This window comes from Heterocephalus glaber, unplaced genomic scaffold (genome assembly GCF_053883595.1).
Source record: "Heterocephalus glaber isolate CG9 unplaced genomic scaffold, H.glaber_assembly_v1.0 deba00000281, whole genome shotgun sequence".
NCBI classification, from domain to species: Eukaryota; Metazoa; Chordata; class Mammalia; order Rodentia; family Bathyergidae; genus Heterocephalus; species Heterocephalus glaber.
In genome coordinates this window covers 8,225,090-8,243,749 of record NW_028258139.1, presented here as the reverse complement: position 1 = coordinate 8,243,749, position 18,660 = coordinate 8,225,090, and the positions used below count along the sequence as shown (strand labels likewise).

General features: G+C 42.1%; 1 protein-coding gene across 4 annotated transcripts in view; it reads left to right on the top strand.

The window, feature by feature from the left end:
• The window catches only part of Slc6a13 (solute carrier family 6 member 13), a 40,773-nt gene that overhangs the window by 601 nt on the left and 21,512 nt on the right, over positions 1-18,660 (top strand). The window contains exon 2 of one of the 4 annotated variants that reach the window (XM_021249102.2): positions 11,163-11,369. In XM_021249102.2, the coding sequence (XP_021104761.1) occupies positions 11,163-11,369 (207 nt within the window). The other 3 variants (XM_021249104.2, XM_021249105.2, XM_021249103.2) reach the window with 3 other exon arrangements.

Sequence of the window (18,660 nt, the reverse complement as noted above, 5' to 3'; positions counted from 1 at the left end):
GAGGATTATGTGATTTTGGAAGAGGTCACTGTGTTAACTTTCTGTTATTGTAATAAAATTCTGGAAATAGTCAATTTTTAAAGAGGAAAGATTTATTTTGCCTGACAGTTTTGGAGGTTTCCATCTAGGATCAGTTGCTTTGGGCCTTTAATGAGGCTCTGCATCATTGGAGAGGTGTGTGGTGAAACAAACTTCTCACCTCATAGAGGCCAGCAAATAGGGAGAAAGAGGAGGGGCAGGGTCCCAGTATCCCCTTTAAGGGCACACCCCCAGTGACCTAACTTCCTCCCATTAGACCTTAATTCTTAAATGCCTCACCACCTCTCGGTAGCATCATGGATTGGGGATCATTCTTTTAACACATAGGCCATGGGAGGACATTAAAGATCCAAGGTATGGTGGTCACTGAGTAGGGTATATGATCTTCCTACTTGGAAATGCTTTAACTATATGATAGACTCTTAGCGTCATGGACTGTTTGGGATAGGGGCTCTTGTAGAAACAGGTTGTGATTTGGTCACTTTCTTTAGGTACAGTAGTTCTCACCCTATTCAGTTTTCAGTTCTCAGTTCTAGTTTTGCATCAGGATACCTTTGGAGTTTTAAAAGTGTATAGCTTTGGGCCAGGGATGTAGCTCAGTGGTGCAGCGCCTGCCTGGCAGGTGCAAGGCCCTGATTTCGATTCCTGGTACCAAAAAAAAAAAGTATATAGCTTTTTTGAGCCCTCCTCAGAAATATTGATCCAAATATAGGTGGGGCCCAGACCATAAATTTATATAAAATTATGTTGATATATTAATCAACATATTTTGCCCATTGCTGGGCAAACCAGACACAACTTAAAGGAGAAAAGATTTAAGTTAGCTCACAGTTTGGGAGGATTTAGTCTATGGTCACCTGACTCCAAGGCAGGAATATCATGATGGAAAAGTGAAAGGGTGTGGTGGAACATGCTTAGTTCATGCTGGTCAGGGTGCAGAGAAAGGGAACAGTGCCAGAGAAGGTACCATACATAAGGACCCAAGTCCATGCCTTCCATGGCCCACTCAGGATGTGCTCCACTAATATACTAGGCATTTCTAATCCAATGAGTTGGCATATCAGGTTTAACAGTCATGTAAATGTAAATCAATATATATATAGTTCCATATAAATTTATATAACTTTATGTGCAATTCTGCCAATGTTAGTGTTGGGGAAGGATTACGTCTGATTTCCTAAGTAAGCTGCTCCTCTCACTAATACCCACTCTGTGAAAGGCATTGCAGTTTTTACAGCATTATTTTGTCTTGAAAAACATTGTGAGTGTACACTTGGGAAGAAATGCACATCCCCCATTATTTCCCTCTTTTCCAAGTATGCACACTTACACAGTGCCCTGAGGTATAGGCCTAACACCGGTCAAGGCTCAAACGTGTTAAGCACCTACTCTCTTGAGAATAGAGAAATAGAGAAGTTTTTCTCTCCTTAGGGAGTTCACAAACTTCTGCACTGGATCTAAGTAGAGAACAACACAGACTTTTGAGTTCAAAGATGCAGATTTCCACAGGAGTTTGACTAAGAAGGAGGCCAGCAAGGGCTGAGATACTTGGTGATAAGTTCATGAAAAGTGTGGAGCTCAAGCTGGGTCTTGAGAAACAATTGAATTGGGAAAGAGGGTAAATGAAGAAGGGCAGGCCAGATGAGACAGAAATAAATAGGACATCATCTGAGAACCTTGAGGAAAGAGTTTGACTAGAGAGGAAGAACATATGGGGGAGTAGGGAAAATACTAGAGGGGTAGATGAGGCAGGTTATTGTGCATGGCCATTAGCAGTGATCCTAAGATTCTCAGTAGAGCAGGCAGTCTGCAGGGATGGGAGAGTGTAAAGGAAGGGTCAGCAACACTCCAGTGAGCTGGACTCTTGGGACCTTTTCTTTTCTGGTGGATACAAGGTCACTGAAACAAGGTTTCCTCTGCACTCCTGATTAGGGTTTTGTGACTCTTGATTCTGAAAATTAAATGTTAATCTTATGGAATAGTGGGGAGGAAAATTGCCCAGTGATGTCAATCTAAGTTGAGGGCATGATAGGGCTGGGGATTTAGCTCAGCGGTTCCACCGCCTGCCTCGCAAGTGCAAGGACCCAAATTTGATCCCTGGTGCCAAAAACAAACTAAGTTGAGGGCATGGGAATAAGGTATAACAAGAGAAAGGAATATTGAGATTGGGCTTAATTTGAAGGGTACAGAATATAGGGTTGAGGAGGTGAAAACCTGTGGCCAGAGCCTTCAGAGAAAGTCAGTATAGGTTCCCTCTTTTCCTAGAGTCACTACCTTCACATCCCAGCTTCCTACTCTGAAGGATATTGCTGCCATGTTGAAAAAAGAAGCCTTGACACCTAGGAGTTGCCCACACACAGGTGGGCCTGGTATTCTGTTGGACATAAACAATTTCTCACATGACATCATAAAAGGTCACTCTGAACAGAGACAAAACCATAAAACTTGTCCAACGCCACCACCATATCCCATAATGCTGGCTATCATGAGCTCCTTCTCCAGTCATGTCTTTTAGCTTCATTTCATTCTTCCTGCTTCTAGATGAAATCCATTTGGAAACCTGATCGCAAAACTACCCCTGCTTCCTAACAATGTCCAGAGCCCTCCTTAGAGTCCCCTGACACCAGCTCATCTTGTCCTCAATCCTGAGCCACACCCTTGTGCTGAGACACCTGACAGTCCCTTCCTATACATTCTCCTTTGTTGCAATGAGCAAGAACCCACCCACCTGGCTTAGTTGCAGGTGTATGCCCCATGGCCTTTGGCTGGTGGGCATCGACACAACACTATTTAAGTAGACCTGTTTTGTTTTTCTCTTTTTTGGGGAAACCAAGACACATGACAATGATGTAGTCATGTTCCTTCTTGGTCACCTCTTCTCTGGACTGGGGAGTGTTCCACAGTAAGAGCTGAGACTCGGGCCACACTTGGTGTTCCACATCAGTCAGCTAACCCACCAGTGTGTTAGTGTATTGTATTTTCTTGATCATCATGAATGAATGAACTCCTGCAGTGTTTTAAAAAATGTCTAGGATAAAAGGCTGTCCAGTGATTAAAGTTGCTCTTTTTTGGGGGGGGGGGGTAACCGGGGATCGAACTCAGGTCCTTGTGCTTGCACAGCAGTCAGCGAAACCACTGAGCTAAATCCCTGGCCCAAAGTTGCTCTTTTTGAAATTTGCCACTCTGCTCCAAACCCACACCATGGCTCAATAGTGTCAGGACACTGGGAATTGTGCTGAGAATTTCCCCACATTCAGAATCCTTGGTTCACCAACCGGTAATCAGCCAAAAGCTGCCAGTTGAGACTAGTTACATAAATATTGCACACTCTCTCCCCACTCTGAGAACCAGAGGAGGAATCTGGACAGGGATGGGCAAAAAACTGGATACAATTGGAAAATAGCTACAGTTACTTTTCTGGAGTTAAAGAGAAAAGGTATGACATTCCTCCTGTAAGAGGGAGAGGAAAGCAGAAGGGGATGGTGGTAGAATTCATTGGTATAGGAAAGAGAGCCTTCTAATTAGATTTTTATTTATTTAATTTTTTTGGTACCGGGGATCAAACTCAGGTCCTTGCGCTTGCGCAGCAGGCGGCTAAACCACTGAACTAAATCCCCGGCCCTCTAATTAGATTTTTAATCTATTCTTCAAGGCTGATGAAAATTTCAGTGAAAGAAACATTTTTCTTGTCATTTTTTCTACTTCTTTCCCCAAGTAAACAGCACTAGTCTTAGCCTTTTCTTGAGACCCTGCCCTCCACCAGTTAAAAGTATAGCATGGTAGTTATAAATAATGGACTTTAGAATCCTATAAACTTGAGTTCAAATCCTGGCTCTAACTATGTACTAGTTTTGTGACCTTGAGCAAGTTATTTAATTCTCTCCAATCCTCTCTCAAGTCATCTCTATGACTAAGATGGTATAATAGTAATCTTTTGTCATCGGTTTGTGATGAGACTAAAAAGTTGGTTCCTGCAGAGCTTGTAGCACAATGCCTGACTTGTCGACAGTGCTTCATAAATGTTAATAAAAGTGATGACTTGTGGTAGTAATATACTTTGTCATAAGTTTTTTTTCTTGAAGACTTTGGGCTTACAGAATTTAGGCTAATTGTCCTATTGGAATCGAACATAACAGAAAAGTCATTAAAATTTTAGAGCTACTGCCATACCACCTGAAACACACCCGATCTCATCTGAAGTTTTCAGTGATATTTCTGGCTTCTGCATGTAGTATCTTAGGTTTTCATAGCAAGCTTAGGTATTTGGACTGCAATAGTCAGGGAATGAAACATAATCTTTAAAACAACCGAAAAACCTTAAGCCTAATTTTAGACTTACAAAAAAGTTGCAAAAATAATGTTTCCATATATCCTTTACCCAGCTTCCCTTAATATTAACATCTTATATAGTTATAGTACAATGGTCAGGACTGGGAAATTCATGTTGGTAGAGTACTACTAAAGACCTTATTCAAATTTTACTAGTTTTTTACATGATGCCCATTTCTATTCCAGGATCCTACTTACAGTCCTATCCAGGCTCCCATGTTACATTTACCCGTTATTTTCCTTTTGCTCCTGTATACTTAAACAGTTTGTCAATCTTCCTTTGTCTTTCATGACCTGGACACTGCAGAGTAATAATTAGTTATTTGTTCAATATGCCTCATTTTGAATTTATCATATGTTTTTTCATGATCGAAGTACATTTTTGGCAAGAAAACCACAGAAATGTTGTGTCTTTGTATCACACTTCATGATAGTTATATGTCTTATTATTGGAAATTATTATTACTGGGTATGTTGACCTTGGTCTTTTGGTTAAGGTGGCTCCTCTATCATGAAGTTACTGTCTTTCCCTTTGTAGATAATATCAGGGGAGGGGGATACTTTGAAACTATGTAAATTCTGTTCCTTTTCAAATTTTCACCTACTAATTTCAGCAGTCTTCAGTGGATCTAGTCTTATGGGCAAATGCTGAACTCCCAACAGGCATTTGTGAGGGACGATCACCAACTCCTATCTACCAATGGTTCTTGAGCTGTTGGTGCCCCCTCCTCCTCCTCATTTTACCTTGGCCAACCTAAGCAGGGCAAAAATTATTATAGTACTAATGTCTAGTAGTGATTTTATATTTATTTTCTTTTACATTTATTACTTGGAATTATACTGTAAGGAAGAATTATCTTTTCTCCCCCATTATTTATTTAATCTGTTATTTATACTAATGTGAACTCATGAATGAATTTTATTCTTTGGGTCATAATACAGCACTATTGTTATTCACTATTGTTATTCAAATTGCTTCAGTTCTAGCAAGTCATAATTTGTTTTTTAACTATTTGCTCCTATCTTTTCCCTCAGTGTGATATTTAAAAAGAGATTTTTAAAAAATCCATCAGGTTCTTTACATCATGTGATTAAACAGAAGAAGTGTACTTCTTAATTTAAAGGTCTCCAGGCAGAGTCAACAAGCTCCTTACCAGCATTCTAGTACTAACATTGTTGCTCAGAAATGTTCTTTTTGAAACAAATCATTCTTCTTTTAAAATTTATTTGTTCCTGTTTTACTCCTAGTGGAGACAAAAAATATTTGAGAGAGCCTATCATGACATTTTGTCATTAAGTATGCCCCAGTCCAATTTGATACAACCCGAGATCTCATGGGGCTGCTTTTCCATGGCTTACTTTGCTTCCTACAGTCTTGCTTTGGGAGGCACAGCCTCAGTTATCCTCAGTGACAACCTCTGTTGAGTCTTCACATGTGTATAGACCTTTGAGTAAGAGCTCTTGAACATTACATGTGTCTGGGCTACTTGACTTTGTACCCAGGAGACCAAAGAATAATGGGAACATGAATAGGTGCAAGGCTTGTCTTGCCTGATTTGTGCTGAACCTGAGTCAGGCTGTTGTGAAGGACTGTCACCAACACCTAACAACTGTCCTCCAACTTATTTTTAAAACCTTCACCAACATGAGCAAGGTCAAATGTCTGTCATACCCATTCCCATTTTATAAAGGAAAAAAATTGAGGTTAACAAAAATTTGGAAAGGAATAAAATAGCAATCAAAATGTTAATGTGGTAGCAGTTATGTAAAAATAAAAAGCAGACCTAGTGGTGTATACCTGTGATCCCAGCCCTGTAGGAGGCCGAGGCAGGAGGATTGCAAGTTTGAACCCAGCTTGGGCAATTTAGTAATTTAGGAGATCCTGTCTCAAAATAAAAGAAGAAGGACTGGGGAAAAGGATTGCTGTTATCTCAGCTGCTGAGGAGGTTGAGGCCAGATCCCAAGTTGGAGGGCAGACTAGGAAACTTAGTGAGACCTTGTCTCAAAATTTTAAAAAGGCTAGGGGTATTGCTCAGTGGTATGGGGCTTGCATAGCATACATGGGGACCTGGGTTCAATTTTCAGTACTGAAAAAAAAAAAAAGGATCAACATTCCTTCATCCAAGAGCAGTACTTAATGCCATACTTCGGATAATTCTGATGATGCCATGATCACTGGGAGTCTTTCCTGCAATCCCAGCTGTTTGCATGTGTAAGGATACGATGAAGACTGTGCAACAGTGCCAAAGGCTACATGGTATCCTGACCTCTTAGATTTATGAATTTGAGTCCTAAATAAACTCTATTTATCTGGCAGTTTTAGATTATAAAGGCCAAAGTCTCCATTGGTTAGGACCATTAGTAAGAATCACCTGATAAATAGAAGTGGAACGAAAGCATTGCTTCAAAGGGGGCTTTTTTTCATAAGTTTGCAGCCTCTCAAAGGGCCCTTTGGTCTTTTCCTTTACACAGTTAAACCAGATAGATGAAATGTTAGAAAGGAGGAAAAGGGGCAGCTGAAACGTAAGAATAATAGTCTCCATAAAGCTACATGAAAGTCTTACCACGACAGACTTCCCTGCCTACTCCATGTCCTAGAGGTGGATGAAAAACCAAAGAAATAGAAACTGCATTAGAATCTCTGATTGGCCTTCCTTTCACTCCTGCATGTCACATCAGACCTGTTTCTCTGAACTCCTTCAGTTGTCCACTGCATCCTCCACCCTAACTCAGGCTCGAAGTTTTGCCAGGAGCCCAGCTTTGCTCAAGGGTCTATCAGTCTCACCCACTTCAAGAAGAGTTCCCGTTTATGGTGAATAATTCCTAAGGATACATAGTAGCTATTGTTTGGGAGCTTGTTTGTATTAGATTTTTTTTAAGTATGTTCACTTTCTCTGGAAAATTTATACAACCATATAAGGCACATTTTCATTTTATAGATGAGAAAAGAGACTCAACAGAAATTGAATACCTTGGCGGGGGGGATTTAGCCACTTGCCTCACAAACACAAGGTCCAGAGTTTGATCCCTGGTACCAAAAACAAAACAAAAAAGAAATTGAATACCTTGCTCTAGACCTCAGGGTAGAAAGTAACAGAAGCCCGACTCAAACCTGCACTTGGCTGGTGTCAAACATAAGCAGTCCCCACTGCATTGTGCTGTGCTTCAGCCCCTGGTCCTCTTAACTTCCTGCTGTGTACTCTCCTTGGGCTGTTCCTGCCTGAACCTTCTGGTCGGGCTCTATCTGCCTCGCTTGCCACCAGCTCTTTCCCTTAAAACACGGTCAGGGCTTTGCCTTGTTTTATTTATTTGTTTGTTTGTTGGTTGGTTTATTTACTGGTACCGGGGATCGAAACCATTGAGCTAAATCCCCAGCCCCTTTGCTTTGTTTTAAACCTTTGTACTTCCTTTTTCTATATTTATTTTGAAGACTTCTTTTCAATTCTAGCACATTGTTTAAAAATTCAAACAATGCTGAAGTTTAAACAAGTAGAAGTAAAAATCTCCTTCAGTGCCATCTCCTGATCCTAATCCTACTCTGTGAGTGCAATTATTATTAGCCTTTCAGTGAATATCTTTCAGACTTTTTCTATGTTAAGTAAATTGTGTGTGTGTGGTGGGGGGAAGAACTCTGATTTCTCAGAGTTCAGTTTTCTATGTGTCATTTTTTTTCCTAAATCATTGTCCATTCCAGATTGTAAACTGCAAAAAGGTAAATGTACTTTTAAATTAATCTGTGTAACATCTTGTACAGCAACTTGTTCTTGTTGGATTTATAGGAGCTTATGAGTTGGGGAAAAGGGAGAAAGGCAGAATCCCTCTTTGACAGATCCTGAGGTCACCAAAAGGGAAGGGTGCATAGGCCACAGGGAAGAGCATGTTCTCCAGTAAGCTTACAACTGGCCTGAACTGCCAGGGTGTGTACATAGTCCCCTGCTGTAAAATCACTTGTGCAAATTGTCTGGTGGCCCAGGGGAAGGGATAGGACTGGAAGGGGAGGCCTGAGGGTGGAATGTGGGCTGGGCCAAGTTTTGGATTACAAGTGCCACAGAGGCGTTCTCTAACCACACTTTAAATAGCCAGCACCTTCCTCTGCCCCCTAGATAATTCTTCTCCCCCGACTGGACCTCTGGCAGCAACTTCACTAAGGTTCGAAATGTTTTCTTCTCTTTTTTTTTTTTTTCTTTTTCTGTTTCTGGGTCTCAGATTGCAGGTTGGTAGATCCACAGGACTTAAAAACCAAATTTCAAAAAAACAGAAACAAAAACAAACCAAATTTCAGGGCTGGGGATTTAGCTCAGTGGTTCTGTTGCCTGCCTCGCAAGCACAAGGACCTGAGTTCAATCCCTGGTGCCAAAAAAAAAAAGCCAAACAAACAAACGACATTTCACTTTTCTCCTAGAAAATGTTTCTGACACTTTGTGCACATGCAAAGACTGTATGCTATTTTCTTGATTTTTGGAATCGTGGGTGCCTCATGACTTAAGAGGCAATGTGCATTGGAGAAAGAGAACCCCATATTGAAAGGAAAGACGTTGGATTTAATTTGAAGAAAACAAAGCCTTCTCTGAGAAATTAGGTATTGATCAATTCTGACAGGATTGAATGAAAATAAAAATTTGTTTACCATATATATATATATATATATATATGTATATATTCCTTTTAGCTAAGTATATCCTATCATTCCCACTTTTACAGAAACAAACTAAGGCTGTGTTATTCATTAACTTTCTGATGTTAGGCAGTGGTATGAGAAAAAACTGAGGTTTGAACCCAGGCTTGTCTGACTGTACAGCTAGTATCCCTTGGACTGCAAGATGCTACTCCTAAGAGGCGGCTATAGTGAGGCTGAAGGAAAGGACTACTGTTTCTCTTTCCATCACTCAAAGACATCCATCAGATAGTTAGTTAAAGGGAGACACAGATGAGTACAAAATCTTACTTAGGCAACCTTCTCAAAGGGACTGAGGAAACCTCTGGGGATCGGAGGCTGTGGTTCCTTCTTCTTGGCTCATTACTAATCTTTGGAACCCACCCCTTAATTTATCAAATGAGCAAAGGTGCCTTCAGTTCTCTGACTTTCTCTTTGACTATCAGGATCCTTCAGGGGCCTAACTGGAGAGGCAGAGCCAAATTGTCTGTGGCCAAAAGGGCTCCTACTGAGAAAGTTCTTTTAACAATAACTTTTCTTTTGAGGCTTAGGAAAAAGTTGCCCTGGCTACTTCTCTAAAAAAGAAATGGGGTGGGGCGCTCACTAGAAAATGCTTATCTTAGCTGTGGAGATGATTTGCAGCAGCTAATATAATTGAAGGGCACATATAAAAGGGCTAATATAATTGAAAGAGCAGGAGTCACAGAGTAGATTCAAGTCTGGGCTGTACAATTTACCAGTTATATGGCAACAGTCACATTATTCAGCCGCTCTGAGCTGTATCTTACTTAGACAACAGAGGTAATAATATGTCTCAGGATTGTTTCCAGAATGAAATGAAAGGAGTCTATGTAAAATGCATAATCTGTAGTAGTTGGCTACTAAATGTGATCCACATCCAGTCTTATCCTTTAGCCCAACAGCAGTCTAGAATAGACTTTTGGCATTTCTGGCAAGGAAAAATTTAGATGGTTCTTTATCTATTTTGTTGTTGTAGTGGTCTTCTCTAGGGTAACATTTCTACACGTGTACACACACAGGGAGAGAGAGAGAGAGAGAGAGAGAGAGAGAGAGAGAGAGAGTCTGTAGTTCATCTTTCTCTTGATTTCAGAAAGAAATGGAGGAATAAATGCCTAGACAGCTCACATCATCTTGCTCAAAGTCACTGGCTCCACTCAACCTCTCAACCTCCCACATTTCTTTGGAAGGATATTTTTAAAAACTGGCTTTTATTTTCACATTACAAAAATAAAACATGTTCTTTGATGAAAGTATAGGAAACATAGATTTAAAAGTATTCCTATAATCTAACTACTAGGAGGGAAATATTTTGGTAGGAAGCCTAATTTTTCAATATATATAAATACTTCATACAATATTCGTCAAGCATATCATACTGTATATACTGTTTCCACTTCATATGTTGTGAACACAGTTTGTTTCAATATACTTTCTTTTTTTTTTTTTTTTTTTGGTATCAGGGATCGAACTCAGGACCTTGTGCTTGCGAGGCAGGCGCCAGAACCACTGAGCTAAATCCCCAGCCCTCAATATACTTTCTACAATTTTAAAATGATTATACAGTAGTTCGTTGTATATATTTACCATAATTTGTTAACATTTATGTACTTTATAATTTTTTGCTGTTATAAACAATACACATCCCGAATGCCAAATCTTTACCTACGGTCACAATCACTTATTTCTTCTGCAAAAGAAATAAGTGGCTTTGAGAATATGGACAATCTTGTTCTTTCAGTTGTCCCCAGCATACAGGGTAAAGAAACCAAAGCATAGGCCAATATAGTCAAGGTGGCTGTAATGTGTCAGAGAGAACTCAGACAATCAGGGGTACATGAATACTTCTGGGACCCCAAGTCCCAGCCAGAGAGAACCTGGGTAGAGGAAGCAAAATCTGTTCCTTCAGTGTCAATGCTTTGTTCCTGCAAAGGGACAGGAGTGATAGTCTCAGTAACTGCCACTTGGGTCTACAATGAGAGATGCTGAAGAGGAGATCATTCTTCAGGCGGAGGATTCACCCTTTCCCAGTGCATTTATTCCCTTGGAAATTTGCTAGTGAAGGGAGGAGACTTTCTTTTGGGATTACCAACAGTAACAGAGCATCCCACTTATTTTCCAGGTGGGATGGATAGCAGGGTCTCAGGCACAACCAGTAATGGAGAAACAAAACCAGTGTATCCAGTCATGGAAAAGGCAGAGGAAGATGGCACTCTGGAGCGGGGGCACTGGAAGAACAAGACGGAATTTGTGCTGTCAGTAGCCGGGGAGATCGTTGGCTTAGGCAACGTCTGGAGGTTTCCCTATCTCTGCTACAAGAATGGGGGAGGTGAGAGCCACTGCACCATCCTGCCCATCCTGGAAGAGGATGCTTCCATCTCTTGCACTTGCCCCTCTGGGGAGTCCATAGATGCTGGAGTTGGAAGCACCCCGAAGGCCTTTAAGGACATTGCAGGAGACTGAGCTCTACAAAGCTATGTGAGTGTCCTAAGGATCTGTCTAGTATAGTGTAGCCTCATAGAAATGGAAGTTCAGGCTTGGAACCAGGTGGATCTGGGTTTGAATTCTGGCTCTGCTGCTTTCTGTGTGATCTGGGGAAAGTTAATTAAGCTCTCAGAGCCTTAGTGGCTACTCCTGTAAACCAAGATAGTAATATCTATCTTTTAAGGTGTTTGTAAAGTCTAGAGATAATGTATATAAAGTGCTTAATAAACAGTAGCTACACTAATGATGATACTGATACCAAACTGTTTTGTGGTCTTGAGATTCTTCAGCCTTGGCTTTGTGGCTTTGTGTCTTCCCTCACCTCAAAAGGCACCATGACATTCTCAAAGCCATCCATGGCTCAACCTCCATCAGTATCATAACCATTGACCCTAGTGGCTCTTCCTTTAAAAATTTTCCAGTACAAATGGGAAATTTGTATGTGACGGGAAGAGTGTTACTTCTAGCTCTTTACTATGTCATTATTAGTTTCCCATTCTCCTTTATTCCAGCCCCCTCGGGTAATTCTGTCATTCCCACAGCAGTGGTGGTAATTCTGCTACCACTCACCCATTGCCAGGGAATCCAAAATCTCTGAGGGAAGTCCCAGGAGGATTTCCCAAGTACTGAAGAGTATTGATTGACTAAAGGGTTAGGAAGATCTCCTGATAGGTAAAGCTTACAAGTTAGGCATTCTCATTTGTAATGAGCTTGCAGTCTGGGCTGGAGGACTGTAGAATGCAGAGGTAGATCACCAGGGAAGATGCTGAGAGGAATGGTCATTTCATAGGTCACAAAGACTGGAGGGTACTCTAATACAACACCTACCTTTTTGCGGGGGCGGGGGGCTTGAAACTTATGATGCTCAAATGTGGTTCTGGAGAAAGAAAGCACACATGCCAGAGTGGAGGTGGGAGGACTAGGGGAGAACACAAGAGAGATGCTCTGGGCCATAGAGTCTTGTTCCCAGGTCTGTGGCAATTCGGGATTGACCCTGGGGTTGGAAGTTAATTTGTGTTTTTGCAAAGGGATAGGAATGAGCTAATGTGTCCTTTCTCCCCATGAAGTTTGGCCAGTGGCCTGAAATCAAAGGACTTTGCTTGGTCTGCAGAGGCAAGATGGAGGTCTTCTCACTTCCTTTCTAGTCTTGGACACTCCTCAGGCGTGCTAAGGAATTTGAGCCTGAGCACTTTCCCTTGAGAGACTTAGGAGGGGTGAGGCTGGTCCAGGGCATAAACAGGAATTGGGGACTAAGCTGGGCATTGGAACTCTTTCTAGAACCTAGAAACCAGCTTAGCTCTTCACATGGAGAAAGATTAGGAGGTGAGCAGCTTTCCCCAAGCCTCTCTGGAACTGGATAAGCATTGGCCTGGGAATTAGCAGGAATGGCACGAAGAGGTAGAAGACAGTGATTTCCAGGTTTAATTCAGGCTGAAGAAGGGGCAGTAAAGGGGAGCAGTGACAGGAGCAGCTGGGGATGTAGGGCTCATTTGTCTGGCAACCCTTGGGTCTGTACACTGCCCCAGGGTTCCGTGGTGAGCTTATGCAGGCTGGAATGCTGGTGGACTCTGTCTTGTGGGGCAATGCAAGTGCATGGAGAAAAGAGTACTTCGGATTTGGACATGGATGTGGGGGAGTGGAAGCAATAGGATGGCTGCTAAGGCTTTGTTCCTCCCTAAATAGAGCCTGCCTTCCAGCATGCTCTTTGCAACTGATAGCTGAGACATTTTTAGAGGTCTTGAGATCAAGTTTGTTTTTTTTTTTCATTACTGGAGGTTGAATGCAGGGCCTTCACACTGAGCTACATCCCCAGCCCTTTCTTGCTAAGTGACTAAGTTGCCTAGGTAGGAGTTGAACTTGGAATCCTCCTGCCTTAGCCTTCCAAAGTTCTAAGATTGTGGCATTTACCACCATACCTGGCTAGTCAAGTTCTTTATTTGACCTGTATCCTACTACCCACAGTTTCTTCCTTTGATCTAGCACGAGGCCTTAACATGCCTCCTCTCTGTTTGCTGATGGATGACAGCAGCTGAAAGGGAGTGTTCGAAAGGACTTTGGAGCTAGAGGCATATACCCAGCTTTGCTCTGAAGGGCATGAGTCATCCGGGGTCATTGGGTGAATTCATGAAAAGGCTCCTTTCCCAAGGACTAAGAATGTGTATGGTCATTAGCAGAACCCAGACCTGCCTGCAGTTCTTTTTTTTTTTTGGTGTTTCTAGTGGTTTACCCTTTCTGTCACCAAGTAACTCTCCCATCTCCCAAGGAAAACAAACTTCTACAGAGCATAGGTCCAAAGATTTCACCTTGCCATCTTGTTTTTGCCAAAGAGACTGATGCTTCTTTACGTAAGGACACTTTGGTGTTGATTTGCGGAAGGAGGCTGCAGAGAATGGAAATGAATCATTTAGATTGATTTGACCCCTTTCCTTCTGATTTAGTGATTTTATTTAAATCTACAGCTCTCAGATTGGGGCTTGGGTTCATGGAGATGACAGGAATGTTCTATGAAAGTCCTGGAGAAGGATGTTGGGACACTCCAGGGAAATACCATGCTTAGGTAATGTACCCTACCAGCCTGCTTCTGGAATTCTTCTCTAAGTCCACAGCTTCACAGAGCCACTTTTGTGCTAGGGGAGGGGATGATAAAGAAGGAACTTAGTATTTGTTCAGTGAGAAAGTCAGGGATGAAAAAGCCTCCAAAACATACCACTAGTTTCAAACTAATATGTGATGTCTTCTTTGGTTTCTTTTAGCTTTAACATTTAGTAGATCTAATTTGAAGTGAGTTCCAGAGAGGAAAAGGCAAAGCTGATAGAAGTATGGGTAAGCAGGACTTGGTGGTGCACACGTTATCCTAGCACTCAGGAGGCTGAAGCAAGAGAATTGTTGTGACTACATAGTGAGTTCAAGGCCAGCCCAACCCAAACTATCTAGCCAGACCCTGTCTCAAAAAGTGGTGGGAGGACTTAGCTCAGCAGTGCTGTGCCCACCTCTCAAGGGAAAGGTCCTGAGTTCAATCCCCGGTACCAAAAAAAAAAAAAAAAACCAAAGAGGATGACTGGCTTGTTTCAGGAGCCCTTAGGAGGCCAGGGAGTCTGGAGCAGGAGGAATGAATAGAACTATGGTCAGAGAAGCACAAGGATATAGGGGTGAAAAGCAGCTACAGCCTTGTTGGCCATTATAAGACTCTGGCTTTTACTCTAGTGATGTGCAAAGTTAGAGCAGAGTTTTGGGCAGAAATGGCATGATCTTACACTTTAAAATAATCTCTCTGGCTACTGTGTTGAGAGCTGATTATAAGGAAGTAAGAGCTGATAGACCAGTTACAAGGCTAAAAGTCTTGGGGCCACTTTTGATTCCTTTCTCTTTTTGGTACCAGGGATTGAACTCACGACCTTGCACTTGTGAGGCGGGTGTGGTACCACTGAACTAAATCCCCAGCCCTTTGATTCCTTTCTTTTATAACTGTTAGCTCTACCCAAATGCCCAGATATTGCATGCTCTAGACCTGGGTCTCCAGTGAGGGCCTTGCTGGCTCCCTGGACCCTGGCTGCTGGCAGACTTGGTTCCTCAGCACCCAGAATACCTCAGACTGGAATCCCCCCATGAGATACGTGGAATCTGACCAGTTCTCATCACCTACATTGCTACCACCCTATCTGAGGAATCCAAGTTCTTTAATCGAAGCCACTAGAAGTAAAGAGTTGCCATTTACTGAGATATGGAAGGCTGTGAGAAGAGCAGATTTTGAAAGGAAAATGAGCTGAGTTTTGGAAATATTGAATTGAAATATCCATTAGATAGTCAAATAGAGCAATCAGGTAGTACAACATATGCATCGAAGTTTGTGAGAGAGATCTGGCTATAGACAAAAATTTGATAGTATAAGAAAAGAGAGGAAGAACCTTATGGAATTTGGGAGAAAAGAAGGAACCAGCAAAGGAGACAGAGAAGAGAAAATCAGTGAAATACAATGAAAACCAAGAGAAGTAAGTGTTTTGGAAAGCCAAGAAATTATATCACCAAGAAGGGAGATGTTAACCATATCAAATGCTGCAGTGGGCTAAGAAAAACGATGAATGAGAACTGACTGTTAGATTTAGTGACATGGAAGCCTTGTCTTATTCTGGCGGCCTTGATAAGAGGGATTCTAGAGGAGTGCTAGGGCAGAGACTGATTGGAATGGGCTTAAGATAATGGGGGAGATGGAGAGAGAAGAATTGGAACTCATAAATATGGGTTATTAGGGTGAAACTTCGGAGTGAGTGAAGCCCGTGTCTTTCTGTATTCTTCCTCCTGGCCTGGGGATAATTAAGTCCAAGTGTGGCAAAGGAGCAGGAGTGTGGCCAGCGGGTCCAGCAATGGGGGGATGGGTCCCTGAGTTGGCGAAATTGCTGAAGAAGTTGCAAACTTCAACTATTTGTCACACCCTCCACCCCCTGCTCCTTGGAGGGAAAAGCAGATGTGACCTTCCACCAGGACCTATCTGGCTAAAGCTCCAGCCATGGGGATAAGGAGATTTAGATCACCCAGGAGGCATGATAGCGGGACAGGGGGGTTGCAGGAGGTTTTGGTGATATGATTCAACTTGGTGAAGTGAAAATTTAAATTACTTGCCTACTAGTCTTGACTCAGACAAAATCAGATTGTCTACCAACAATTTACACTTAATTTCCATGTCTATGTTGCTAAAAACCAGGGACAGAGATTACTTCTGCGAAAACTCTAGGTTTTTGCTAGTCTCAGAACACAGCTGGAGACCACCTTATGTAAGACAGTTAGTTGCTCCCTTCTTTCCTGCCCCCTCCAGGTCCTTCTTTGGACCCTCAGTCCTTCAACACCCTGATCCTGGACCTTCAGCTGGAACTTCCCTAGCAGAATACCTGGTCCTGGTGTCCCCACATAAGGCCACAGAAGGATGTATGCAGATGGACCGCTCAGAAATAGGCACAGTGGAGGAAAAGGGCAGGAATGAGGCTCATTTCAGCTCTGAACTCTGAGGGGAGAGCACACAGGGACTATTCGTCTTGATGCTGTTTGTAGATATCGAAGAGAAATGAGAAGCATTTCTCTTCATAGGGCAGTAATAGCTATTTTAGTAGTAGTTATCATTTTTAATGAATTCCTGAACATCCACTGTTGGTCAGGTTAGTAACTATTCATGTGTCCTGTCTCCTCTGTTGTTCAGGAAGAATACCAGTTTATATCTTTAAAAGGCAGCTGGAAAATAACAGGTGACACCACAGAGTATGCTCCTTTTGAGAGAGGTGGCCAGCTGAATGACTCTTTTCTATGGAGAGAAAGGTAGCGCATCTTTGAATTTGAAGAGTGTAGCATGGATGATTTGGGAGTGCAGGTAACTGAGCCCCAGCCACCACCTTCAGAACTAATTCTACTTTGTGACTGTGGTGACAAGAAGGAAAAGAGAAAAAGTGGACCTTAGGACTCTCTGGTCTATACCTGGATCCCCTTTCGGCTCCATCCCACCCCCAAGCCCTTCCACACTTGCAGGGCCAGTCAGTGTGGACTGAGTGCCCGTGGCAGTCTACCTTGTGCTCAGAGAGGCAGAGCGGAGCGCAGCTGACCCTGGGTTAGGCTGCAGTTAAACATAGGCTTCTTGTGTTGGGAAAGAGCAGGCTGCGCAGATGTGGGAGAAGCTTGAGCTGGGCTGACAGCTATTCTTTCTCTTGTTTTGGGGATTGAACCCAGGGCCTTTTGCTTACTAGACAAGCACTGTACTACTGAGCTACATCTCCAGCCCTCTGATCTTTTTAAAAAAAAATTCTGTTTTTTCTGTTTTATTTTAGATAGTTTCTGCTATGGTTTAAGTCATATATACACACACACACACACACACACACACACACACATATGCACATTTTATTTTTCCATAGAGAGATGGAGATTCTCTATGGAGTCTCTCTATGTTGCCCAGGATGCTCTCAAACTTCTGCTGAACTGATTCTTTTGCCTCAGCCTCCTGGGTAGTTGGGACTACAGGCACATGTGCCTGTACCTGGCAAATCCACCAATCTCTGCGCCAACCTTCTTTTGGAGGGTGGTGCTACAGATCAAACCCAGGGCTTTGGTCATGCTAAGCATGTGCTGTACCACTGAGATACACACACCCAGGCCCAGGCCCAGCCCCAGCCCCTCCACTAATCTTTTCTTCTTTATACCTGTTGGCATCAATCCCATCCAGTATATTTGTTAAAATTTCACACGTTGTAGTTTTATTGCTAGAAGTTTTATTTGCATCTTTTCCAGCATATTTCATGTCTAACTTTTTGTAATACTGTATATGCAATATAATTACAATAACTTTAAATATCTTCACCTGCTATTTCTAACATCTGTGTAAGTTATGGGTCAAAGTCGATTGATTTATATACTTATTATGAGTAATATTTTTCTACCTTGCATTTGGTAATTTTTTCATTGGATTCCAGCCTTGGTGAAATTTTTGCTGTATTGGTTGCAAGATAGTTTTCTATTTCTACAAATGTCCCCCTCGAACCCAACCCCCATTTGTCAATACTGAGATTGAAAATAGAGAGCCCTGAGCAACATCCCCAGCCTTTCTTATTTTTTAATTTTGATACAGGGTCTTGCTAAGTTTCCCAGGCTGGCCATGAAGTTGTTCAGCCTCCCAAGTGCCTGGGACTACAAGAATATTTCTTTAAATATTCTTGAGCTATGTTCCAGGATCAGTGAGGGCTCTTAATCCTTTTGCATCTTATTTTAGAGATTTGTCAGGTAGGACTAAAGTTGTATTCAGCCTAGGGCTAATTATCTTCCATTGCCACAGGAATGTTCTTCTGCATATTCTACCCAATGTTGGGCGAATCTTGAGATTATTCAGTCTGGCTTCCTGGCACATACACTGTATGAACACAGTTACTTTTCATCTTTTTGAATAGTTCTTTCCCTTACATCAGTTTCTTTTCTCACACATATGTGCTGATCAGTGTCAGCTGAAAGTTTGAGAGACCCTGTGCAGGGGTCTGGGTTTTCCTCTCTGTGAAGTTTCCTATTATCTGGACTCTTCTCTGTGAGCCCACCTGTCTATTTTGGTAGCAGATGGAGATTCATGGTAGATAAAACACCAGCATTTTGGACATCCATAGTCTTGTCCC